The sequence below is a fragment of the Chanodichthys erythropterus genome, chromosome 16 (assembly GCF_024489055.1).
Source record: "Chanodichthys erythropterus isolate Z2021 chromosome 16, ASM2448905v1, whole genome shotgun sequence".
Classification (NCBI taxonomy): Eukaryota; Metazoa; Chordata; class Actinopteri; order Cypriniformes; family Xenocyprididae; genus Chanodichthys; species Chanodichthys erythropterus.
The window spans coordinates 18,473,968-18,498,629 of record NC_090236.1 but is presented as its reverse complement, the minus strand read 5'-3'; the positions used below and the strand labels follow the sequence as shown (position 1 = coordinate 18,498,629).

The 24,662-nt window shown below is 38.1% G+C and overlaps 2 protein-coding genes across 4 annotated transcripts in view; one reads left to right on the top strand and one right to left on the bottom strand.

The window, feature by feature from the left end:
• pls1 (plastin 1 (I isoform)) overlaps positions 1 to 19,902 on the bottom strand; it is a 24,877-nt gene extending 4,975 nt beyond the window's left edge. The window contains exons 1-11 of one of the 3 annotated variants that reach the window (XM_067362258.1): positions 19,818 to 19,902; positions 12,199 to 12,306; positions 11,764 to 11,924; positions 11,509 to 11,638; positions 8,598 to 8,730; positions 8,376 to 8,457; positions 6,335 to 6,500; positions 6,021 to 6,163; positions 3,396 to 3,491; positions 2,578 to 2,770; positions 725 to 803 (exon numbers count right to left, since the gene is read on the bottom strand). In XM_067362258.1, the coding sequence (XP_067218359.1) occupies positions 725 to 803; positions 2,578 to 2,770; positions 3,396 to 3,491; positions 6,021 to 6,163; positions 6,335 to 6,500; positions 8,376 to 8,457; positions 8,598 to 8,730; positions 11,509 to 11,638; positions 11,764 to 11,924; positions 12,199 to 12,306; positions 19,818 to 19,887 (1,361 nt within the window). In that variant the 5' untranslated portion in view covers positions 19,888 to 19,902. Of the gene's footprint in view, positions 1 to 724; positions 804 to 2,577; positions 2,771 to 3,395; positions 3,492 to 6,020; positions 6,164 to 6,334; positions 6,501 to 8,375; positions 8,458 to 8,597; positions 8,731 to 11,508; positions 11,639 to 11,763; positions 11,925 to 12,198; positions 12,307 to 13,779; positions 13,980 to 19,817 lie in introns of those variants that run through there. The other 2 variants (XM_067362260.1, XM_067362261.1) reach the window with 2 other exon arrangements.
• A 1,419-nt stretch (positions 19,903 to 21,321) lies between these two features.
• On the top strand, positions 21,322 to 24,029 carry chst2a (carbohydrate (N-acetylglucosamine-6-O) sulfotransferase 2a). Its single transcript, XM_067363128.1, has one exon. The coding sequence runs from the start codon at positions 21,822 to 21,824 to the stop codon at positions 23,214 to 23,216; it is 1,395 nt and encodes a 464-aa protein (XP_067219229.1). The 5' UTR covers positions 21,322 to 21,821; the 3' UTR covers positions 23,217 to 24,029.
• Positions 24,030 to 24,662: the final 633 nt, after the last annotated feature.

Here is a 24,662-nt window from a genome sequence, read left to right as displayed (position 1 = left end):
TATATCATCATATAAAAGCAGCTAACATCTGCTCACTGTAAGGCACTGACCTCAACAACAGCATACGCATTGTTGCAGAGAAAAATCTAACATAGAAAGTCAAGGGTCAAGAGCCCAACTTAAGCAAATGCTGATATTCTTCATGGTGCCGTAATTTTCCTTTCTTTTCTTTTCTTTTCTTTTCTTTTCTTTTCTTTTCTTTTCTTTTCTTTTCTTTTCTTTTCTTTTCTTTACCAATAAACCTCTGTTTATTCTTAATTCTGTAGATTTTTGAAAATAAAGTCAATCAGGTTAGTCAAATGTGAAGCTGGTAATGTTGTTTCTGGAGTTCTTTAATCAGATCTACAGAGATTTAACGATTTGTATCTTCAGTTGATTTCATCTAAGGCTATGACTGAAGTCAGTTGTAGTTCTTGTTTCTCTTTTCTTCACTGATTCTGCTTGTTAACAGCAGGTGTTTATCATTATTGCTCAATCATCACTTAATTAATTGCTTAATTATCTCAGTAACTTTAACTCTGCTTCAGTGTTATTTTAACACTATTTAGAGAGGGACCAAATGGACTCTAAGTAGAATTGATTTAACTCTGGAAATTTTGCTGTGTAATGATTCATTATGTTTCATATTGTTTTTAGCTTTTGATTTCAGAATCAGTCCTGATACTTCCACTGTCACCGTAGAAAACTATGGCATTACTGTAAGCTAAACAAATGGCTGTGTTACCTGTACAAGTGATTGACATGCGGAGAAACCCCCAGAGAGTTCATCCAGTTTCTGAATGTCCTGTCCTCTCTTGTTTCCCCTGTCAAAAGAGAGAGGCATCATTTATTAGTCAAAGTCACACCACTGTGTTATGTCTGCCGTTTATTTTGAGGATCATTATGGACTATTTTTTGAATACTATTTTAGTTGGATGTCCATGTTGATAATGACCTCACATTATAAATCCACCCCAAAAAACTGTCCACCCTCTGAGAATTAAACTGGCTATTTTTGCTGCTGTCCCTTTAGGACTTCTATATGTCTGTGTACCTGTAACTTACACTGCTGTATATCATGGATCAATTTACTGTATACTGAATAGGTTAATAGATTGACATTAATATATAAATGTGGGTGGTCATATGTTCATGATTGTGATGTCATAATCAAAACTATTTCCTAAGCTTTATTGCAGTTAAGTTTTCATAAATTACATAAGTTGGCTAGGGAGGAAGCTTTGTATTGTGAATATTATGTATGCCTATATTTGTACAGCGGAAATCCTGTTTTCCATGATATGCTCCTGGTAAATACATTTTTAATAAAGCCCTTTAAATACAAATTATTAAAGTGCACCAGAATCATGATGATAGTCTGTTACATAATGTTTGCATAATCCTGAGCTACATATTCTCTTAGTTTGCACAATAGACCTTTACCCTAATTAACAATAACATCAGGCTGCAGACTGAATTATTATTGTTATGAATGCAGCCAAGAGCATGATGGTAAAATAATCATTTATCTCCCTTTGCAATGTAAATGGGAACAAGGCAGTTAAGCGGGTTCTGGCAAATGTATGCATCTGTATGGCTGATGACATACTGTATTTAAAGAGATGGAATGGAAAAGAAAACAGAACAATCAGATTAAGAGGACAGAAGAGAGATAAACAGACAGTGAGATAAACCCAATCACTCCCAATTACTGATGTCACATGTGATCCTCTAACACACATACTGTACACATGCATTACTGTATGTGTGAAGTAAGCCACAGGCGCCCCCTGCTGCTCACTGAAAACACTGCAGATGCTTGAAGTAACTCAAAAAGCAAATGGTCATGGTCTTGAAAAGAACAGTATGTACTGCATGTCTTTCAAGTATGCATTGGATGAAATGCAACGGAGTATCTTGAAACTTTACCTATTATCTAAAATGACTTGATGTTTCCTATTTGTTATCAGGCTCTATAAAACAACCATTTCCTACACACAAATAAATAGAGCTCAGAAATATCCTAAGAAACAACCCATTTTGTATTTTATGGAAAACTGCATTTAAAACATATTGGCAACACCTTACAATAAGGCTTCATTAGTTAATGTTAGTTAAAGTATTAACTCACAATAACTAACAATGCTCAGGTCAATTAAATTATTATTATTATTTTTTAAATGTACTAGTAAATGTTGAAATGAACATCAACTAAGATGCTTTAGAAGTATTTTTCCTTATTTTAAATCTTGTTTTCAGAAAATACTTCAAGTTGGTGGTGACGATAACCCTACCATTATGACAGTCAGATAAATCACAAAATAAAGATTAAAATATGATAGATTTCTTTCAAACAATCAACGGTTGTAAGTCATTAACAATGTATTATGAATACTTTCATGGATCCTGCTGTGTGAGTATCTTTCTTGTTTTTCTGGTTGGTATTTCAGACAGGATGTGAGCTCATAAGGTAATGCAGCATCATTTATCACAGGCAGTCAAAATCCTCTCTGATATTCTAAAGGGTCCCAAACTGCATACATAACACCTTTCTTTCAGTACGTGTTTGGCACATTCACATAAAATAATGCAACTCACCCTCAATTGCATAATCAATGCCATTGCTGGTGGGTCTGTTCAAGGCCGGGTACATGTTGAAAAGATTGGCCACAAAGGCCATGTTGAGCTTATGGTTTCCTGCCAACACATCCCGGGGAGTGACAAACTGTCTGCAATCCAGGCGATCTGCCTGCCTCAGCATCAGCTCAGCTCGCATTTCATCATCACGCTCCTAAAGGGGAGAGTTATTCAATCTGAATAACTATGCTTAAATCTGAAAGATCTGAAACTATGCTCTAAAGCAGAAGATTATCTAGAAGACATCTGCCAAAATAAGATTAATGGCTGTTCTGTGCTGTGCCACAATGATAGGACAATATGAGGACGTAACTGTACAAACACTACATTTTACACCTTATTCAGTATTCTAAGATACTTTATTTGGCTTGACAAATAGACAGTGTTCACATGGAAAGCCAGTACAATAATACAAAATACTGTATATTATTGTACTGGCTTTCCATTCAGTGTAAAAGTTTTGCACTTCCATTCAGTGTTCATCATTGAAATATTTTTTTATTTATCCATTTTTATTTTTATATTTTTGGTATTCATTCCAAATTTAGTATTTTTGCTGTATGTCTGATGTCCCTTCTTGGTTGTCTTTTGTTCTCATATTTCCCTTAACTTTGTTGTGACAGCAGTCAGTGTTGGGTATCGAAATGTTACCCTTTTTCTTATCTGCACTAAATTGTGTCATAAAGTGGTGGAACACTCTGACACAGGAAATAAATCAGCATGTTGACTTCCTCAGTGAAAAGGCAAAGGCTGTTGATGAAACATTCAGACTGACTTACATTCAGACCAGACATGTCAATGTCAATCCTCATCTCATCATCCCCGTCTCCTTTAGGTGAGATCTGACCAAGCAGGTGGAAATATGCCTTGGAGTCCTGAGAGCATTATATAAGTCAATATCAACTAACATGCAAATAACAGCTCAAAGGATTTTATGTCAAACCAAACCAAAGGCCTGGCCAAAAACCCTTTATAGGTTTTTATCAAAGTCTGTCATTAATTTACTCAGCATAACCTATGTAGTATTTCATAATATACAACAACTGACAAAAAAAAAAAAAAAAAAATATATATATATATATATATATATCTTGCAAAATGTTTGCATTCCCCTGAGAAGCTTTGCTTTTGCTCACAAAATGTTTGCGTTTTCCTGAGAAATTTTGCATATGTGTATATATATATATATATATATATATATATATATATATATATCCCTTAACTATGACTATATAATTGCATTTTGTAATAAATTTTGGCACTTTTAAACTTTTAAACTGTTTTAAACGAAATATACTTTAAATTTCAATAAATATACTTCCTTAATCTACACTCCTTTATAATGTATATTTATCATATACTGTTTAAAAGTTTAGTCTCTTATGCTTACTAAGCTGCATTTATTTGCTCAAAAATACAGTAAAACGTTAATATTATTATTACAGCTGTTTTCTATTTGAATGCATTTTAAAATGTTATTTGTGTGATCAAAGCTGAATTTTCAGCATCATTACTCCAGTATTCAGCTTACTTCAGAAATCATTCTGATATGTTGATTTGCTGCTCATTAAAAAAAAAAAAAAAAGCTTTGTCAGTGCTTTTGCGTTTTTGTGTAGAATGTTTGTTTTCCCGAGAAACTTTGAATTCGCTCGCAAAATGTTTTGCGTTTCCGGAGAAACGTTGCATTCTCTCGCAAAATGTTTTGCGTTCCCAGAGAAACTTTACATTCGCTCACAAAATGTTTTGTTTCTCAGAGAAACTTTGCATTCTCTCGCAAAATGTTTTGTGTCCCTGAGAAACTTTGCATTTGCTCGCAAAATGTTTTGCATTTCCCAGAGAAACTTTGTGTTCTCTCGCAAAATGTTTGCGTTCCCAGAGAAACTTTGCATTCGCTGGCAAAATGTTTTGCATTTCCCTAAAAAACTTTGCGTTCTCTTGCAAAATGTTTTGGATTTCCCTGAGAAACTTTGCATTTGCTGGGAAAATGTTTGCATTTTCCCGAGAAATTTTGCTACGCTTGCAAAATGTTTTGCGTTCCCCCAAGAGCCTTTGGGCCCTATTTTAACGATCTAAACGCAAAGTGTGAAGCGCACGGCGCAGGTGCACTCAGGGCGTGTCCAAATCCACTTTTGCTATTTTAACGACGGAAAAACGGTCCGTGCGCCGGGCGCATTTTTGAAATGGGTTGTCCCTATTCTTTTAATGAGTAATGGGCGTAACGTTCAATAAACCAATCAGAGTGTCATCTCCCATTCCCTTTAAGAGCGAGATGCGCTCGCGCCATGGCGGATTGCTATTTACATGGCGGAATTTGTCGGCGGAAAAGCTGAGCGCTTTTCAAGCGAAGAAACCGATCTGCTCGTGCGCGAAGTTAAAGCGCGTGAGCAGATCATCTACGGGACAAGCAGGAATCCACCAAAGCTTCCCGAGGTGAAGAAGGCGTGGGATGAATTAGCAGTGATTGTGTCCGTTATAAGTAGTAATAGGCTGAATTGAAAATAGGTATCCTAATTCTAATACACACAATGACTATTCATCATTACATTTTTATATTTATGTAGCCTACACAATAATATTCTTTTACACTGTAATCCTTTTGTTTTTAATATTTGGCATATTTGTGTGATGCGCATCCCTGTGTGTAATAAGCAAAGTCAACGCGCACTGTGGACGCGCCCAGAGGCGCAGTTTCTTCCAACGCGCTCTAACAAAAAAATATTGCGCCATTGACTTTAGACTTTAGACCAGGTTTGAGTTGGTCTATGGCGCAGTCTATTTCCAGCTCCTTAAAATAGCAATGCGCCGGCAATGCGCCTGAACACACCTCTTATTTAGACCAGCACGCCCATGGGCGCACTAACTGGCGCAAATGCATTTACTAATTTAAGGACGTGGCGCTGAACGGGAAAACGCGAACGGCGCCGGACGCAAACTAGCAAACACACTTGCGCTGCGCCTTGCGTCGCATTGCGCCGGGTGTATTATAGGGCCCATAGTGTCACAAAAGTTTTGGGAGCGAATGCAGAATTTCTTGGGGGAATGCAAAATGCATAATCATTCCTCCCATCTCACCCCCCCACCACCACCATGTCCCTTTAGGGGCTCCGTACTTTACTGTAACGTTTGATCAATTTAACGCACCCTTTCTGAATAAAAGTATTAATTTCTTTAAAAAAATAATTAAATAAATTAAATTAAATTAATAAAATAAATAAATGAAAATCTCAATGACCCAAAACTTTTGAATGGTAGTGTATTTGAAATATATTTTGGTCAGGGGGGGAAAAAAAAGCTGTATGGTAAACTTCAGTCCAAAGCCTAGTTCTAATGGAGTGATGTGAATGATCATTAATGACTGAACGATGAATGAATGATGATGACTTCTTTGATGAAGCATAAACTACCTTGATATCATCACTGAAGTTTCTGATTTGTTGCCAGCCAGCAGCTTTGAGGTGATAGTTGACCCATCGCAGCAAAAGGTCCTCGGGGGACATTGACATCAGGTGGTCCAACTCTTCTGACTCATCGAGCAATGCAATTAGAGCTACACACACATAAATACACAGACACATGTCATTGAAACCTCTTAAGAGACGTAAATCAGTCACTCACGTACATGCATGCTTTTATTTCTTTATGGCAGCAATTAGTAACCACATTGGATGGCATCAAGATTACCAAAAATCAATTTAGACTACTACAGCAGAGTAATGACCTTCATTGCGTGAGATCTCAATGTCAGCGAAGAGGCCGATTTTTATGATTTGCCAGAGGAGGCCAAGCACTAGGTGCGGGGTCCCTGCTTTCATATCCTGTGCATCGATGTTGACTACTGTGCAGCCAATAGCTGAAGCAGAGTTAAGTGCCAACATCAAATTCTCCTGTAATAGTAAAGAGGGCAGTAAAGAAATGAATTGAACTTTATTTGTTGTCAAAATATCTGTCTTTAATCCACACATCTATACACATAATAAATATTCTAAAGGCCTTTCACACCAATGCCGAACTATAACTATAAAATTATTATAATCACTGTACTTCAATGAGAATAGGAGGGTACAACTATAAAAATAACGACACAAAGGAACAAAATTATTGAAATCACTAAAAACATGGATAGCCAATCATAATCCACTTTAATTAAAGAGCTCAAGCAGACGACATATCTTCAGCACATGCTTATAATAAACATAATGTTATCATGTGGTGAGGTGGATTGCTAATATAGTCATTATCATTATGTATATAGCTATCATTCTTAAAGATCATAAAGATAAAGTGCATTGGAGTGAATCTCACAAAACTTGCCAAGAACATGTCCATGATATATATGACCCAAAATAAAAAGTAATATTAGACTATAATAATAGTTAAATCTGTATATTCTGAATAAATAAAAGATGGTAGCACTTTATACAATAATGTTCCATTTGTTAGCATTAGTTAACGTTAGCTAATCTTAGTTAATGTAGCATTAGTTAATGTTTGTTAGCATTAGTTCATTAGTTAATGCATTGAAAATAATGGCAATGACTAAGGGCACGTTTACACAACAATGTACTCAATTTTTTTTCTTTTGGGTACAGATGACACCATAGTCAAAATGATCCCTGTTCACACGGATCCATGAAAATGACCAAAAGGCTGTATTATTAATGCCAGGCCAGTAGTTGGCGATGACACTTTGTGAAAAAACACTATGCACCAATAGAACTCGTAATAGAGTACCTCAGGGATGACGCATTTTTGTAGGCAAAACCCGGAAGCGAGTTAGCATTTTAGGGCTTCCGGTTCCAACACCGTAAAGTCTATGGGTTTCTTGAATGGGTTTTTGCTAAATCGCCTGAGATAAGGTCTGTGGTTAACAAAGCCTCTAAATATGTTCACGTTTTGATCTATGACATAAAACACACCAGTTATAACCCACTTGTGATTTTTTTAAACCTTTACTGCGGTTGCTAACAAAGTGCTAAAATGGACTACTTCCTTTGGCGGGGACTTTAGACGTCATCATGACAAACAGGACATTTGGACAGCATTTCTCATGAAAAAGTGGATAAGTATTCATACACAGCGCAGATCATAATCAGCTAGCATGTTTTTAAATATAATTGTCTTTTAAATATAGTTTGAGGACGCTTGGTGGTGACAACGTTGATCCGCGACCATGGTGTGCTGTAGTCCGTTTATAGCCTACTGTTAGCCTTTTATATCTGACGACTTTATTTAGGCTTCAAAATCTATAAATGTTGTGTTAACTTGTAAAGATTATCTTGATAGACAAAACGTGTAAGTGTCATAACCCTTTGTTAAACGCAGAGCTTATTTTCTGCGATTTTCCAAAAGTCTATGGGAAAAATGCATAGGCTTTCAATTGAGGGAACCCGTGCACCGCTAACTTCCAGGCTGGCCTACAAAAACACATCATCCCTGAGGTACCCTATGCATGCGCATGACATCACTGTTTTCACAAATTCGCTTTTTTACAGTTTACATAGAGACGATAATAGTATTGTTTTAAAAAACGTGCATTTTGAGACCTGTTTTCAAAAGTTTGCATTTTCAGGTCCCTAAAATACATTTGTCAGAATTAATCACATTGTGCCATTAAATGTAAATTTTTGTTTGAAAAAATGCTTTTTTTTTCTTCTTTTTTTTTTTAGGAGGGGGTTGAGAATCACTCATTAGGTGAGGTTTCCAAAGATCTTTATTCTGATGTCACCTCTTTGTTGGGTTTCAAAAGTGAGCGCACTTACAGTCATTGTAAATGGAGTGGATTTCTTTGTGTTGATCACCCGCTCATCAATGGTGTCTGGCTGTGAGAGGTTGATCATTTTGCTGCAAAGAAATGACCAAGAGGTTGTTAAACATGAACTCTTATTTATCAGTAAATGTGATGAATAATTAATAGCAGTGTAATGAACCGCAAACAAACAAAACAAAAACATTACACAGTAAACCAGTTATTCTTATATTACCACAGCAAAATTCCATCTTTTACGGATTTGAATAAACTGTCAGTTTCCGGATCCATTGGGATCAGATGTTTGCAGTCAGGATCTTTTGCCAAGGACTTATTGATCCAGTTGACAAAGGCCACTTTTTCTTCATCTGAGAACCATTTATAAAAACAAAACATTAGCAAAATTACATTTGGTCCACTTGTGTCAGGGATCATTAATTTACAAATGTCACTCCAAACTGTTCAAATATAGTTTGACTCTCCTAAAGCAGGGCTCATGCACAGCAGGAACTGCTCAGAGGCTTGATTTTTATGTGTTTCCAAGAGAAAAAGGATATTCAATAAGAAAATATTGATGAAGCCGGACTTGATTAATTTATCAGGAATTCATTGGATGGTGAAAAGGGGGCATTACATGGCAGAATGGAGGTGGGCAGGAGATTTATGATATCAACCCAAAATAAGGCAAATCAAGTTATTACATCTTGATGAATGACGATAAGCCTTTTTTTGTTGTTGTTGTTTTGGAAAAAACAAAAAAACAAAACAAAGCATTAACTGTTTCCCCGCCATGGACAAGATTTTCTGTCATTTTTGACAACAGTTTCTCGCCACTGAGTTTTTCCTAAAATCCCTGTATTCACTGTTATAAGGCGTATTTATGCATATTCTGAAATAGTACAGCATCTCCAGATCTAAAAACAAACTAAGAATAAGATCTGCATAAACAATGACTGCGTTTAAGTCCAATGTTTTATGCCCTTCCCTCGCTTACTTCCCTACGTCTTGTTCACTTGGATAGATGTCATTGCTTACATTGCTTTAGTGCCCACTACTGGCGGACCCCTTGCAATATGTTTAAATGGAACACCCTAAAGGCAGGAACACACCAAGCCGACGGTCGGCCGTCGGGCAGTTTTTGTTCGTCAGCCGACTAAGTTTTCTCAGTGTGTTCTGCACTGTCGGCTGAAGTTGGTCCCGTCTGCTTTTTTTTTTTGGCCGATTCGAAATGTTGAATCGCCGTCTGAGCTCGTCGGTTCGTCGGGCCATCTGAACTGATGTTCAGCTGTTCAGCTACTGCCACCTGCTGGTACGGAAAAGCATTTCATCTTGCGCAGGTGCAGAACGGATGTGCTACTTGGCCGTTGGCTGTTTAGCGTTGGTATGGTGTGTCAGGCCAACTTTGGACACAGACGCTGCTGACGTGAGCCAACCCAGCAGTCTGCTTTCGTTGCCACTATTTCGTTGGCGTCGGCTTGGTGTGTTCTGGCCTTAAAGGCCCCGGTATACGTCAAACGAAATCGAAGAACGAACTGATGTGATGCCATTTCGAACAAAAACAGGCAAAAACGAAGGTCGTTTTGTGTTCTTCTTGTAAGTTCGAAACGGCTTGCCAAAGCGAACGTTCAAGAAAAGTTTGCTCCAGCTTCGTACTACCATTGGTCAGTGACGATAACGTAACAGGAGGTGTGTGCTGAGGCTCCGCCTTCACTCGCCTGGGACGCGTCTCTGGCTCATTTCATCTGTTGAATTCGCTGAGGTAAGATCTCCGTGGGTGAAAACATGAACACACTAGCCACTTTATAGTACAAAATGAAGTTGTGTTTGAAAAAGAATGAGGCACTAACACTGTTTTTCATGTTTGATACTGTAAAGCTGCTTGATTTTAAGCAATCTATTGAATAAAGTGCTATACGAAGACGTGACGTGACTGGAGTGCTAATTTGCAGAGCTCGTGCTAAACATTCCCATACTGTTACGATAAGACGCTTTTCTTATGCTTTCTATAATAAATGCTTGCCATTTTCTCATTCTTGTTGTGTTTATTTTGTTACTGAGAAGAAAGTGTACGGCACATATTACATATTCATCTAACCGTCGCTCTCAGCAGTGTGGGCGGCGTCAGATGTTCGTTTACAGTATATCGCTGGTCACGCATTTCGAACTTCGAAGAACGAAAAAGAACTTTGTTTGAAGTATACCACAGCCTTAAGCCCTTTATCTTGAATCAGCAATAGAACATATTTATTATTTACAGTTTTATTATGCACCATTCTATAGGCCTGTGTGTATGCTTGGGCTATTAGAGAAAATTACAAAAATTGCACAAACTAAAATGATAACAATACAGTCAACTATAACTATGTAAAAAACAGTCAGCTTAAGGTAGCTACAAGTATTATGCAGTTAAAGGAACTTAAAATAACTTCAACTTCATACACTAGAGTTGTGTGGGGTAAATTAAGCACAATCCACCGTGACGTCACAGTCGTGTTGCATTGTTGTCTATGGATCTGCCTGAAGTGTACATACTGAGTAGACTCACTCCCTCGCACCAAAATCGAGGGGTTGAGGGTCTATCCAAACAAACTTCCCTCACCCACTTGACGAAGTTGAACGCACTTCAAAATGTTGGAGGGGATGAGGGAAGTGATTAGAGAAGTTTGCGAGTGTATGTCTAAAAGTGGAATTAAACGCAGCCCAGAAGGAGCTGATAGAAGCATTGCTTACACACAAGTAAGCTAATGTAATCATTAAACATTCAACAGCATAGAAATCAAACTGCCTAATGATATCAAATGAAACGTCGAACCCACAAAGAGGTATACAACTGTGCGATTATTGATGTTTCGATGCAGGCGGAGAAAGAGTTAAGAATGAAACTAAGAAACATTTCAATTTTATCAACATTTTTAAAAATAAAGGTTCTTTATTGTCGTTGATGGTTCCATGAAGAGCCTTTCTAGTGAAAAAAGTTTCTAGGTTCTTTAGATTTTTAAAATTTTCTCCACACTAAGAAAAAAAAATGGTTCTTTTAAGAACTTCTTTGGTGAACTCAAAATGGTTATTCTGTGGCATCGCTGCAAATACATCCTTTGTTTTGGAACCTTTATTTTTAAGAGTGTAGGGGATGTATATGTCACCACCTGAGTAAGAATGCTGCGTTCCTTCACTTGAGATTTTTGATGTTCCTCCAAATGAACGAATCCCATCCCGCCTGGAGATGGACTTGCGGAAAGTTTCTCTCACTTCCTTACTTCTTAGCTCTTGGTATATCTGAAGAATTTAGTGAGATCTGAACTTTCAAAGTGCGACAGAGACATGAGCAGCTGACACATACTTTGACCATTAACAACCCATTAACACTTCAAGATAAGACAAAAACTCATAGTAAGGCTTACCACAACAAACTCTTCAAAACTGATCTTCTCATCTTTGTTGGTATCACCAGCAATGAACTTCTCCACAATCTCCCGTACCTTGTATCCCGGAAGGTGAAAGCTGGCTTCTCGAAATAGCTCTTGAAGTTCAAAATCGCTTACATAGCCACTGTTATCAATATCTAGAATGAAAAACAGTTTTAGTAATAGATTTTATACTAGTTTAATTCTTCATTGCAGAAAATCTTTGACACCATACTTCAGGATTTTATAAAAAATGATAAATTATGTATGTAGAACCATGTGATACGATGATCAGCCGTCAAAACACATTTATGTACTCATTGATAATGTTTGTCACCTCACAAGCACCATGTCAGATGATTCAAGCACATTTAACATGATCCAATGAATAATTTACTAAACCTACAGTGATATTCATGTAGTTTTACTGACCGATTTTGTTGAAAGCCTCTCTCAGTTCCTCCAAATCTTCTCGGGAGATCTGTGTGACGTTGTTCTCCATGCTGCTCTCCTCACAGCAGTTCTCACCATGCAAAAGACCTGGAAAAATAGGTCCACACAGAGAGTTTGTGCTCTATATACCATGTTTGCCCAACGCTGTATCTCTATGATAAGCAAATCCGCAATTAACTCAACTGGTAAAAATACTTCACAAAATGCAGTTATAAATGGGTATAGCTGACTTGCAGTACCTTTCAAGAGTTTGAGGATGGTGAGAATTTTTATTGTTTATTATTTTTGTTTATTATTTTTTGTTTTGGAATAAAATTCATTATGCTCAACAAAGATGCATTTATTTGATCCACTGTAAAGAATGATGTTGATAGGTTAACAGTAAGTTCCCTTAAAAACTGTAATATATCTAACCTTACATTTCATGTAATTGTACAGTAAAATACAGTAATACACCTTCAATGCATTCTTATTTACCTCACCTTGTGGAAAAGCTATTGTGATGAACTTTGATTCATCATGTGGCTTTCTCTTTATAACCAGTTTTATTATGCTGGACAGTATAAAGGTAAAAACCTTGTCAATTTCAGTTGTTTTAAATGGTAAAATTTACAGGTTATTCTGCAAATATGTTTACATTTTAACTGTATTTTTACATAATTATCTGCTCAACCACAATTGCCTTTTTTTTTTCTGTAAAATGACTTTTCTTACAGTGTGCAGTAAAAACTGTTATTACAATGCTATTACAATTTAAATTTGCACTTTTCTATTTTGATATGTAAGTAATAAGTAATAAATTTAATTTATTCATGTGATTGTAAAGCTGAATTTTCACAATCAGTACTCCAGTCTTCCATGTCACATGATCCTTTCAGAAATCATTCTAATATGATGATTCGCTGCTCAAGAAACATGTCTTATTATTATTAAAGTTGAAAACTGTTGTGCTGCTTAATATTTTTGTGGAAACCCAGACACATTTCTTCAGGATTCTTTGTTTAAATGAACAATTGAATAATTAGCATAAATGTCTTTACTGTTACTTTTGATGATATTAATGCATCCATGCTTAATAATGGTATTAATTTCTTTAAAAAAATAATAAAACAAAATCTTTTTTTTTTTTTTTAAGGTCAGCTTAAACATTTTTAGCTTCACCATTTTTAATCACTCTTTGTCGTCACTAGTTTATTTTAAATGGTGCTGTGTTGTGATAAATGAATTTTAAAAGTACAAATATTCAATGTAGCCTTTCAAATAATATGAGACCATAAAATGTTGCAGGAAAAAAAAAAACAACTATAAACAAATTAGCACCATGCTAGTGTAGCATGTCACACCGCAGGACATGTCAACATCCCAGCAGTGTTTCATGTCACCCAAGTTACAAGCACAAACTCACTGAATTAACAGTATTCTATCATAAATAACAGAAATATTAGTTGAATAATCAGAAAATGAAAGCTATCGAACACACAAAAAAAAAAAAAAATCAGCATGCTTTGATGAGATAAGAGTAAAATCAAAGCTTGAATGCTGCCATTGTGAAAACGCTACCTTTCTTCTAAAAAGTTCCCCGACTCACGAAAAGACGCAGCTATTCCGATCGAATCCACTGCAGTGACGTCTGTCCTCTCATACAGCATATGTTGAGCTCATAGAGATAGTGGTATGGTAAGAGACCTTTGGCTTGTAATGCCTTTGGCCTGGAATGTCTAAAGGCGAGGGCTTCGTACTAACACAGATCCGGAGTTAACGTTTAACGCCCAACCCACTGCTGTGTCAGCTGAGGCTGTCATGACATTTATTTCTTGCACTAATTCTAACTGTGACATGTGAGTATACTTTATACTTTATACCCAAATAACTTTGTGACCTAACAAAACAGCTTCACATTTCATTGGTTTTGTTATCAAAGCTCATATAACAAGCTTGATGCCATCACACAAACAAAACCATAAACACATAATCTAGAAGACCTCATTGATAAAAGATATAAATGATAAAATAAGCCATTTAATTGGTCCTATAACTAGATCAACTAGATACAAGAGCAGAATGAAAGTACAGCATGATACAGGAGAAACACTCATGATAGCCTTGTAATTAGATCTTATAAGCTGACCTGATGATGGGAAAGAGGGAATCACCACCCATAAAATAGAAGAATGTGCTGAAAAGTAATATTCTACCACAGGAGTGTCTCTTCTGTGCTGCTGAACTCACTGGAGGCGGAACAGGAAACCTCAGCTGACAGATGTTTGACAGCAGACCTTCATGTTTTAAGCATGAGCCTTTGCTCGTGGTAAGACAATGTAAAGAATCCATTGTAAAACTTAATTTCACGATAGAACCAATACAAACATACTCTAAATGCACTTATTGTGTAAATACGTATTTTACATTGTACATATATATAAAAAATATATCTGTATGTATTTACAGCTGTAATTACATCTATAATTACACTATTGAGCCTTCCCTTAACCCACCCTATACCACCAAACCTGTCCCTACCTAGTCTCTAACTACAAAAGTGTTTTGCAATACAACCTGAACATCATAAATACAATGTAAATAACAATAATTTTATTGAAGTAGTAGTTAAAGACGCCTAATATAAACAACCAAATGTTGTTAAAATGAAAACATTCTTCACAATATCAAGTGGTTAATGATTTTAAATGCAAACAGATGATATAACAGAATGATGGATCATACACGTTAGCATGGACAATAGGAGGAATAAAAACTAATGCAAATTTAGAAAAACAACCACAAGAATCATTCCAGGAAATAAAAAGTCATCGTCTTAATACCTGTATTCTTATTAAGGCTGAAACTCTTAGAAAACAACACATTATCAGCTTATCACTTACAAAGTTACTCACTTCCTGTTTTTAAGGGATCCAGGTAACAGTTGCCATGCACTAAAAGATCTTTGAGCAATCCATAATAAAGAAGCAATGCAGATACTTTCCTTAGTTAAAAAAAGTTTAAAAAAAATATATATATATATATATATTTTGGATGAACAAATGGGTAGAAAAGCAGCCGTATCGAGGCCCAAGAATGTTTCACTGATACCTAATACTGAGATCACTCCTTTAAGAGACTCATCGGCCTCTGGGTTGCAACCTGCATTATTGATTGCTCTGAAAAGAGGATCAGTTACCACATCTCTAAGGCCCTTGCAGCAGGACATAGGTTAAGTATACCAACCATAATTCCTCTAGTATAATATAATCTTACTTTAGTGGACAGTGCATGTTATGGAGGTTACCTGTATGCTCCCTTACTGAGCCAACAAGGTGTCTGTTGATGCCAACAAACATAAAATAACGAGTCATGAGTCACCTCAAACAAGAGTTTTACAACCACTGTTTAAACTAGTTTTCGGTAACACTTTATTTGTGGCCTTGTTACATGTAGTTAATTGTAAATTATGCATAATTACATGCAACTAACCCCAAACCAAGCCCTAATCCTAACCCTGCAGTAAGTACAAGTATTTAAATGTATTTAAATTACACTGTAACAAGGACACCTCATACTGTATACCTTATATTTGTTTTCAACAGAGTATTAAGATGGAACAAACTGGGTATTTTGCAAATGATTCTTGGATGCTATAGTTATTAGATTAAAACATAACAACAATATATAGTAGACAATATAAATAAATATATTGTTATTATTAGGCCTGGATTCACAGACAGGGTTTAGATTAAGCCAGGATTATAGGTTTTCAATAGTTCAATTAGGACATTTAAGTAGCTTTTATAAACATGCTTTGAAAAAAAAAGTGTGCAACACACACTTAACATTGCCAAAGATCGGACAGAGACATAGTGAACAGGAGGAACTTAAATAGCAAACACAACTGAGCATAATTAATAGAACACAGCTGACATTTATGAACTAATCATGATGGTAACCGGGGAGACAGACGAGTGGCGGGAAACTGAACAAAGGAACATGTGACAAATGAAAACAAACTGAAAGTCCATAAAAACACTAAACTGAACACAACTGTGACAGTATAGCCCCACTGAAAAGGTGCGCCATAACTGGAAGTAGGAGGGAGCAGTGGAGGAGGTTTTGGAAACAGACAAGGATGACCCCGGCGGTGATGGTGGAGGGCACAGACCCAGAGCTCCCCAGAGCCAATAGCCTACGGTGGAGTCGAGGGAGGGAGAAGCCAAGGTGGCGTAGTGGCTGACAACAGCTGGGGGACGACCGTGGGAGATGGAGCTGGAGGACTCAAAGGTGCAGACGGAAGACCAATTGTACTGAGAGGAGCTGCTGGCAGTGGAGACCAAAGCGCAGTCGTGTCAACAAGTGACATGGGCTGGGGCGAAGCTGGTGTGACAGAGGACAGAAGGGAAGGAGAAAACAGCTGCAGCTGTAGGGGTGGAGGGACGCAGTGCAACGGACTGCCCTCAAGTCCGTGGCGGATGAGGTGGGACGACTGACCAATGGGGAGCTGGCAGGATGAGGGAACCTGGCTGAGCCACAAGTCCGAGGGTCTCTGGTGGAGCCGAAGATGGGAGGAGCCAAGACAGAGCTGACAGGTCAATGGGCTGAGGTGTAGTGAAAGGATCAGAGGCTGGAGGCGAAGCCGTAGAATCCACATTCGCAGGCGCTGCTGGTGTTTGCGTGACCTGCACTCAATGTCAAAACGGGGCTTCCACGGAGATGTTGCAGGGCTGCAAACCACCGGTAGCAATGGAGCTGGAGGACTGGCTGAGTATTGAGGTGGCATAGAGATTTGAGAAGGCCACAGTCAGGAACACACAGTCAATACAGGTCAGTAAAAAAAAAAAAGTAATTCCCAGTTGATAAAATCCTCCATGCTGTCTTTAAACAGCAGTAAATCTGAACAGACAGATAAATCAAAGCTCAGAGTATCCTTAGTGCTGTCATTAAGCAGCGGTAAATCTGAACAGACAGACTGATTCAAGTCCCAACAGTTCTCATAATAAAACATTCTGATACCAGGTGGGATAGGGAGGGAATCAACAAGTCCCTGTTGAAGTCCATCAGCCAGTCCTCCGTCTTCGTTCCCTTGGCTGCTGATGTCACTGGCTCACACTCCTGGTCAGATTCTCCGGGGAGTTCCTCCTCCGGCGGTTTGTTGGGTGCTGTCCTCCCTTTCTTAGGCACTGGCTCACTCATTGCCGCAAATAACTCCTCCGTCTCTGCGGGGGCTCAAGTGACTCCCTAGTGGTCGTCAGTGGTGGAACTTGCTTTGGGTCTGGCTTAGTTTTGGACTGGGATGCGACACTCCCCAGACACCCGAATTAAGGTTTCCCTCCAGTCGAGTCCTGTGGTGTCTGGAAGGTCGATGGGGTGGTTGAATGTTGCCCCAATCTGGAACAAGGTCCTCAGGGTCTCGTCATCGAGGGAGCTTGCAATGGCAAGCCGGAAAAACTCCCTTGAGTAATCCAAGAAATCGTGGCTCTCATTAACCTCGGTGATGAACTTTCCCCATTCATCTATTATGGGAGGCCCGTTCTTCTGTCATGTGTGGTTGCAGGCAAACAGACGAAGAAAAAGGATTAAAGATCCAACAACAAGTTTTAATAAAAATTATCCTTGAAATTGCAGCAAAGGCAAACAGGCAGGCGCAACACACACTTAACATTGACTGAGATCGCACAGAGACATAGGGTGTGTCTCAATCAGTTCCCTAGCTCCCGAGCTCGTGAATCAGTATATTGTGTACACGAATTCGGGCACTGGTAAGGACAGTAAAAGATGCTGGTTCACTACACATTGGGACACTTATGACTATTTCCGGCGACGTGACAATGTCCTCATTGTACAACATCACCACTGGTATTTATGAACAACAACAGAGCTGATATTTTCTGACATTACTTGTAATGTTATTTAAAGTACATTATGGTTAATTATTTGCTTGTTACATATACGTGCAACATTTCAGCCGTGAATAAATTATAAATGTTAGCTAGATTATGTTCATTACCTGTCGAGCGATGTATGTTTATGCTGAAATATAATAAAATAACAGTTTGTATTTTTAAAAACATCTATCGCGTATCGTTATGTGTAGTGAGTTGGCTCACGTGATTCAAGTTTCACGCTTCAGAACTTCCGTTAAGGGAGCATAGTGAGCATCGATGCTCCCTGGTTTTCACGGTGCATTGTGGGACTTTTCAGGGAGCGAACGTTTCAGTGCCCTGGAAGGATTCTGCGATTGAGACAGCCCTTAAAATGGCTGACTCCCTGGTCAGTGCCCTGACTACTGAACTAGGGAGCTGATTGAGACACAGGGACAGGAGGAACTTAAATAGCAAACACAACTGAGGATAATTAATAGAACACAGCTGACATTTATGAACTAATCATGATGGTAACAGGGGACAAGTGGCGAGAAAACACTAAACTGAACACAACACAAAAATTTTAAGATATGTCAGAGCAATTTGCTTTTAGTTAAAAACAGCAAGCATGCGTTTTAGACAGAGACTAGGGTTAAGCCTTGTCTGTGAAAACAGAGGTCAATGTTTTATATTACTACTACTACCAGACCTACTACTACTACTACTATTACTAATAATAATAATAATGGCATATTTTTAACCTTACAGTTAAAGCATCCCATCATTTGCAAAACAGTCTATTTTTCCCATATCAATGAAACTTAGCAACTTACTGTTTATTGTGTCCCATACTCGGAATTTGTGCTCACCCATCCAAGTGCACACACAAAGCAGTGAGTATTGAACACACACACACTGTGAACACACACCCGGAGCAGTGGGCAGCCATTTTTCCTGTGGCGCCTGGGAAGCGATTGGGGGCTCAGTTGTGGATAATGAGAGTGGAAGAGAGTGCTGTTTATTCAATCTCCCCACCTAAATTTCCTACTGGTACTGAAAATCTAACCTGTGACCTCTGGGTTACAAGTCCGACTCTCTAACCATTAGGCCACAAGTGCCCATAGCACAAACATAAAATTGAAGATAGTTCAAACTATAGTTTATGCTGCCACTGGCAAGAAAAGTGTAGGTAATTAGGACAAAACATATGATGATGATGATGATGATGATGATAATAATAACCGAAGTATGTTTTCTTCTTAAGTCACATTAACTGCATGATGATGTTACACTGTAAATAGAGTAATAATAGCAATAACAACAACAATAGTTATTATTATCAATAGTAGTAGTAGTAGTATTGTTATTATTATTATTATTATTATTATTAATAATTACATGTTAATTACATGTACATGTAAGTTCCAAAAAGTAAAACAGATCTGTATTGCCCTGAGCTATGGATGCACTCAACAATCTATCAACAAGCAGACCTGTATGACAGACAATTTCCCTTGCCAGTAACAGCATCATATCAAATTACAGTATAACTCTAATACCATGTGATACACAAATTAAAAGGATTTGAAAAGGGACTTTAACAGAGTTCAGTAGATGTAGCAATGAGGGGAAAATAGAATTACATAATATATCAAATAATAATAATAATAAAAACATGATCTATCATACGGTTCCATCATACTGTTAATAAAAATTAATTACAAAGCAAAACAGCCACAACCTCACCTATAATTGTGCCATTTCCTCTTTTGGTCCAAAAAAATAGCCTGCGGAGTCCTCTTGTGATGAGCGCCATGGCTTTCTTCTAATGCAGTACTACACAACTAAAATAACAGACCACAATCCACAGATCTGGAAATCACATAAAGATCACACACTGATCATGGCGAATGGACACCTACTGATGTGCTCAGTGTCATGAGAGATGTCTTAAAGAATAAGCGAGAAAGAAAGAGATGGAAACAAGCCTGCAGCACCTAGACCAGTATTTAACCCTTCTGTGCACCACCATTCCCACACAATGCAACTTTTTTGGGTTTAAGCAATAACGTGCTTCACAATATGGCAAGACTCCAGCCTAATGCGCTGCTGCAATGGCCTGTGTACTGTATTATCCTAATCTCCCTTCAAAAACATTTGAGAGAGTGAGAGAGTGAATAACATCATTAACCTTATTTTATTCATCACCAATAATTCATTATGTTTTGTGTAAACCTGTGAATAGCCTATATATAAAAGGCTAAAAGTGGTGAGCACAGTGAACGAAAGAGAGAAACAAACAGCAGGTGGCGCCAATTACAAAGAATAGCTACCAGAACAGGCACTGTTTAGTGTGTTTGTCGTGAATTAACTATCCCTATGTCATTGTTCTTGAGTTATATAACAGAAAAAATCTACTTTCCTGATTTTAATCCCAAAGAATTCTTGTTTTAATACTCGGTTTCCAACCTTTACAAACCAAGGAAACCCCCACCAAGACCCTCTTCCAGCCCAGCCAAATAATAAATAAAGGCTTTGATAATGCTTTATAAAAACTGTAATTAGAACCATAAGGTAGCATTCTATATTATTATACATCAGTTATCGAATGTATAATATAATATACATCAAATGCGTAAATAATTAAAAATGTAGCCAAATACCCTGCACAAAAAATATTTGAGGAAAAATTTCTGCATGCTTTTATTTTCAAGGCAGATCTTCTTACAGAACACAGCATCCATACACTCAGAAAAAAAGTTTTACTTTTAGGGGTATGCAACATCACTGAGGCAGTACCCTAAATGGTTCATAGTAGTAGCCTGTCTTAAAATATTGCTACTCTTACGTACTAAAATGCAGCTTTTAGGGGTACAAAGGTAAGATTTCCTTTTAAGGTTACTGCCCCAGCCGTTGTAGCCTACCCCCAAAAGTACAATTTTAAACATATTTTTTTTCTGAGTGTACAGTTTAAGGTAACGTTAAAGTCTTAAAATGCGTATATTTTATAAAGAGACTCAATATTTATACATAATTTAAGATGTTATTGACCGTTGCGAACTCTCCAAATGTTAAACTTCGTGATATTTAGAGCATAATGTTGCTTTGTAGGCTTGTGACCACTGAGATTTGACAGACGTAGACACGAACCAATAGCGTCATTAGTAAACGCCAAGATTCCACCATTCAGCGTTTAAAGGAGGTGGAACTTTTGTTCCGTTTTTTTGCCATTTAATTCGTGCAGCACCAATCGGTTATAGCGTACGCCCGGACAACAGAGCAGAGGCTGGGTACCACATTGGGAGATGCCTTTCTTTTGATTCCGTGTGTTTCAAAGGAACTTTGTGCTTACAGGGTTCTCTTTCCTTTGAGCTCAAATGATCTCGCATGCATCTATATCGCCATTTTACCCCAGCCGGTGGCCCGGACGAAAAATGTTATCGAGATGAGTCCCCGTAGCTTTTCATCGGTAAGCAAAACGAAATGTGCTTGAGTTCGCTTTATGAGCCGTTAAATAATACGAACCGTTGTATGGTATCCAAATGAAACGCTGCGCATTGCGGTGCGGTTTGTTTTCGTTTCGTCTGGTGTTTTGGAGCGTCGGGCATCCCCTCCTCTCCCACGCATTACCTAATCGATAATCGATTTCATGGACTTGGGACATATGTCACGCTTTCTTCTATGCCATCACTGCTGCATGTGATACACTGCAGCTCTATTTGGGACATTACTGGTTCTTCTGTGTCATAAATGAAAAACAAACCCTACCCTCTAAAATTCACACCACCATGGGAGAAGAATGCTGGCTTTGGAAGGAAACACAAGTCTTGCACAAGAAGTCATACCAAAATAATAGCCAACCCTGGAATTGTGATGAAAGTGCTACGGCGGAAGAAGATAATCATGTTTCTGGCCTATTTTCTGCTGGTGGCTCTGACCATGCTGAACCTGGCTAATTACAAATGGACCAAAGAGCCTCAGCAATGCAACCAGCCAGTGCAGGGAGTGAACTTCCAAAGCAGATCAGACATCCGTTACCTTTACAAAGCCCCGCAGGTCAAGAAAAGGCAGCTGGTGTACGTGTTGACCACTTGGAGGTCCGGCTCGTCTTTTTTCGGGGAGCTCTTCAACCAAAACCCAGATGTTTTTTTCTTGTATGAGCCTATGTGGCATATTTGGCAGAAGCTGTACCCGGGGGACGCTGTGTCCCTCCAAGGAGCAGCCAGGGACATGCTGAGCTCTCTTTACAGGTGTGATTTCTCAGTTTTTCAGTTGTACAACAGTCCCGGGGGGAAGAACATAACCTCTCTTGGACTGTTTGGGGCTGCCATAAATAAGGTCATCTGCTCCTACCCCTTCTGCTCGTCTTACAGGAAAGATGTGGTGGGAATGGTGGATGAAAAGGTCTGTAGAAAGTGCCCTCCACAGAGCCTTCAGATGCTGGAGGAAGAGTGTTTAAAATACAACACGATAGTGATAAAGGGAGTTCGCATTTTGGACGTTAACATTCTGGCTCCTCTAATGGAGGACCCCTCTCTGAATCTGAAAGTGATCCACCTGGTTCGAGACCCCAGGGCGGTAGCCAACTCCAGGATTAAATCTAGACATGGACTCATTCGGGAGAATTTGCAAGTCGTACGCAGCAGAGACCCAAAGCTTCGTCGTGTGCCATTTGTGGACCCCAACCACAAAATGAACAAAAAAGACGGCTCAGACTACCACTCCATTGGAGCCATGGAGGTGATCTGTGAACAGATGTCTAGAACTCTGAAAACTGCTCTTCACCCTCCCAACTGGTTCAAAGGCAAATACATGACGGTACGCTACGAGGACTTGGTGGAGAACCCCATAAAAACTGTTCGGAATGTTTATCGCTTTGTTAATCTTTCAGCCAATCACGAAATTGAGATCTTTGCTATGAATATGACAACAGGACCAAACGCCTCCACCAAACCATTCATCGTATCCTCCAGGAACGCGACACAAGCGGCCAGCGCCTGGAGAACTGTGCTGAACTACCAGCAGATCAGACAGGTGGAGGAGTATTGTCAGCACGCGATGTCTCTGCTGGGATACCTGCGCGTCCGCACGGCCGGCGAGGCTAAGGATTTGAGCAGACCGCTATTGACAGTGCCCAAAATATGAATCACTGCCAAAGACGTTTGATGTTTTGCATTTGTGCTAATAACAGCCTGATACTCATCGTTCTGTACAAACTGTTATTTATGTTCCAATGCTTAATGGCTTGGTGGAATGTATCTGTTTGCATACTGTGCACAGCCACTTACTGTTTGTTGGGACCAGAATATTGTCTGTGCATCACCACCTGTTTGATCAAATAAGAAAGAAAAAAAATACTTTGTGAATGACGTGTCATTGATCATTAAAGGTACGCCAAGATATTTATTTAATCAAAACATTTAGATTTTGCATTCACTGCTTTCAGCACTGCACAAACTAAAGAAATTATCTAAATAGCAATAGTCTCACTGTCCTGTGTGTCTAATTCAGATGCGTGGAGCTCTGATCGAATCATCTGAGATGTGCTCTAGTTCCTGTAGACATTGGGTTAACACACTAAAACATATCATTCTCGTTATGCAGTACATGTTCATGTCCCCATCATGTCTTAATTTCTGGGGTAAACTATGATAATAATGATAATTCTTAATTAATTTTTGATCCCTAATACATTCACTATAATCAAAAACAGTTTAAACACTTTTCAAAAAGAAAAAGTCTGAAAGAAAGTCATACAGGTTTCCACAGAAGAAAGTCATGTCACAATGGCAGAACTTTCCAGAACTTCACAATTCCATATGTTTCTTTTTTTCCTTTCTGTAACTGAAATGTTTTTAAAAAACATGTTCTCAATCAATCAGTCTATCTATCTATCTATCTATCTATGGTAACACTTTAGTATAAGAGAACATGTATTCACTATTAACTACGACTTTTCCCTCAATAAACTCATAATTTACTACTTATTAATAGTAAGTAAGTTGTTAAATTTAGGTATTATTGGGTAGGATTAAGAATGTAGAATAAGGCTATCTATCTATCTATCTATCTATCTATCTATCTATCTATCTATCTATCTATCTATCTATCTATCTATCTATCTATCTATCTATCTGTCTCTTTCTATCACTTTCCATCCTGTTTTATTTTGTAATATTACTTTAACAAAAGCCAGTTCCTTCATGGATATCAGTTCCTTAATCCTATATGAAATCACAATTTTGAGCAGGAAAACAACAGCATTGCTAAATTTTGTGATGTTGGGTCATTGTGTCATAATTCAATTTATTTCACTCAACATTCCATCTTAAATGATAAAATTACACAAATTATAATATCAATACTTTTAAAGATGGCTGAAGTTGATGCCCTTATGTAAGCTAACTCACAGTCTCTCTGAGCAATGGCTAACTTTAGCTCTTCATTTCCATCCTGTTATGCAAATTACAGTTACATTTTAGGTGCTTGAGCTTGACCTGAAAATATTTCTAACAATCTTTCTACACGCTTTAATAGAAATTCTTACAAGTGCTTCAAAGGTACTGCATAACAGGAAGGACCCAATCAGTG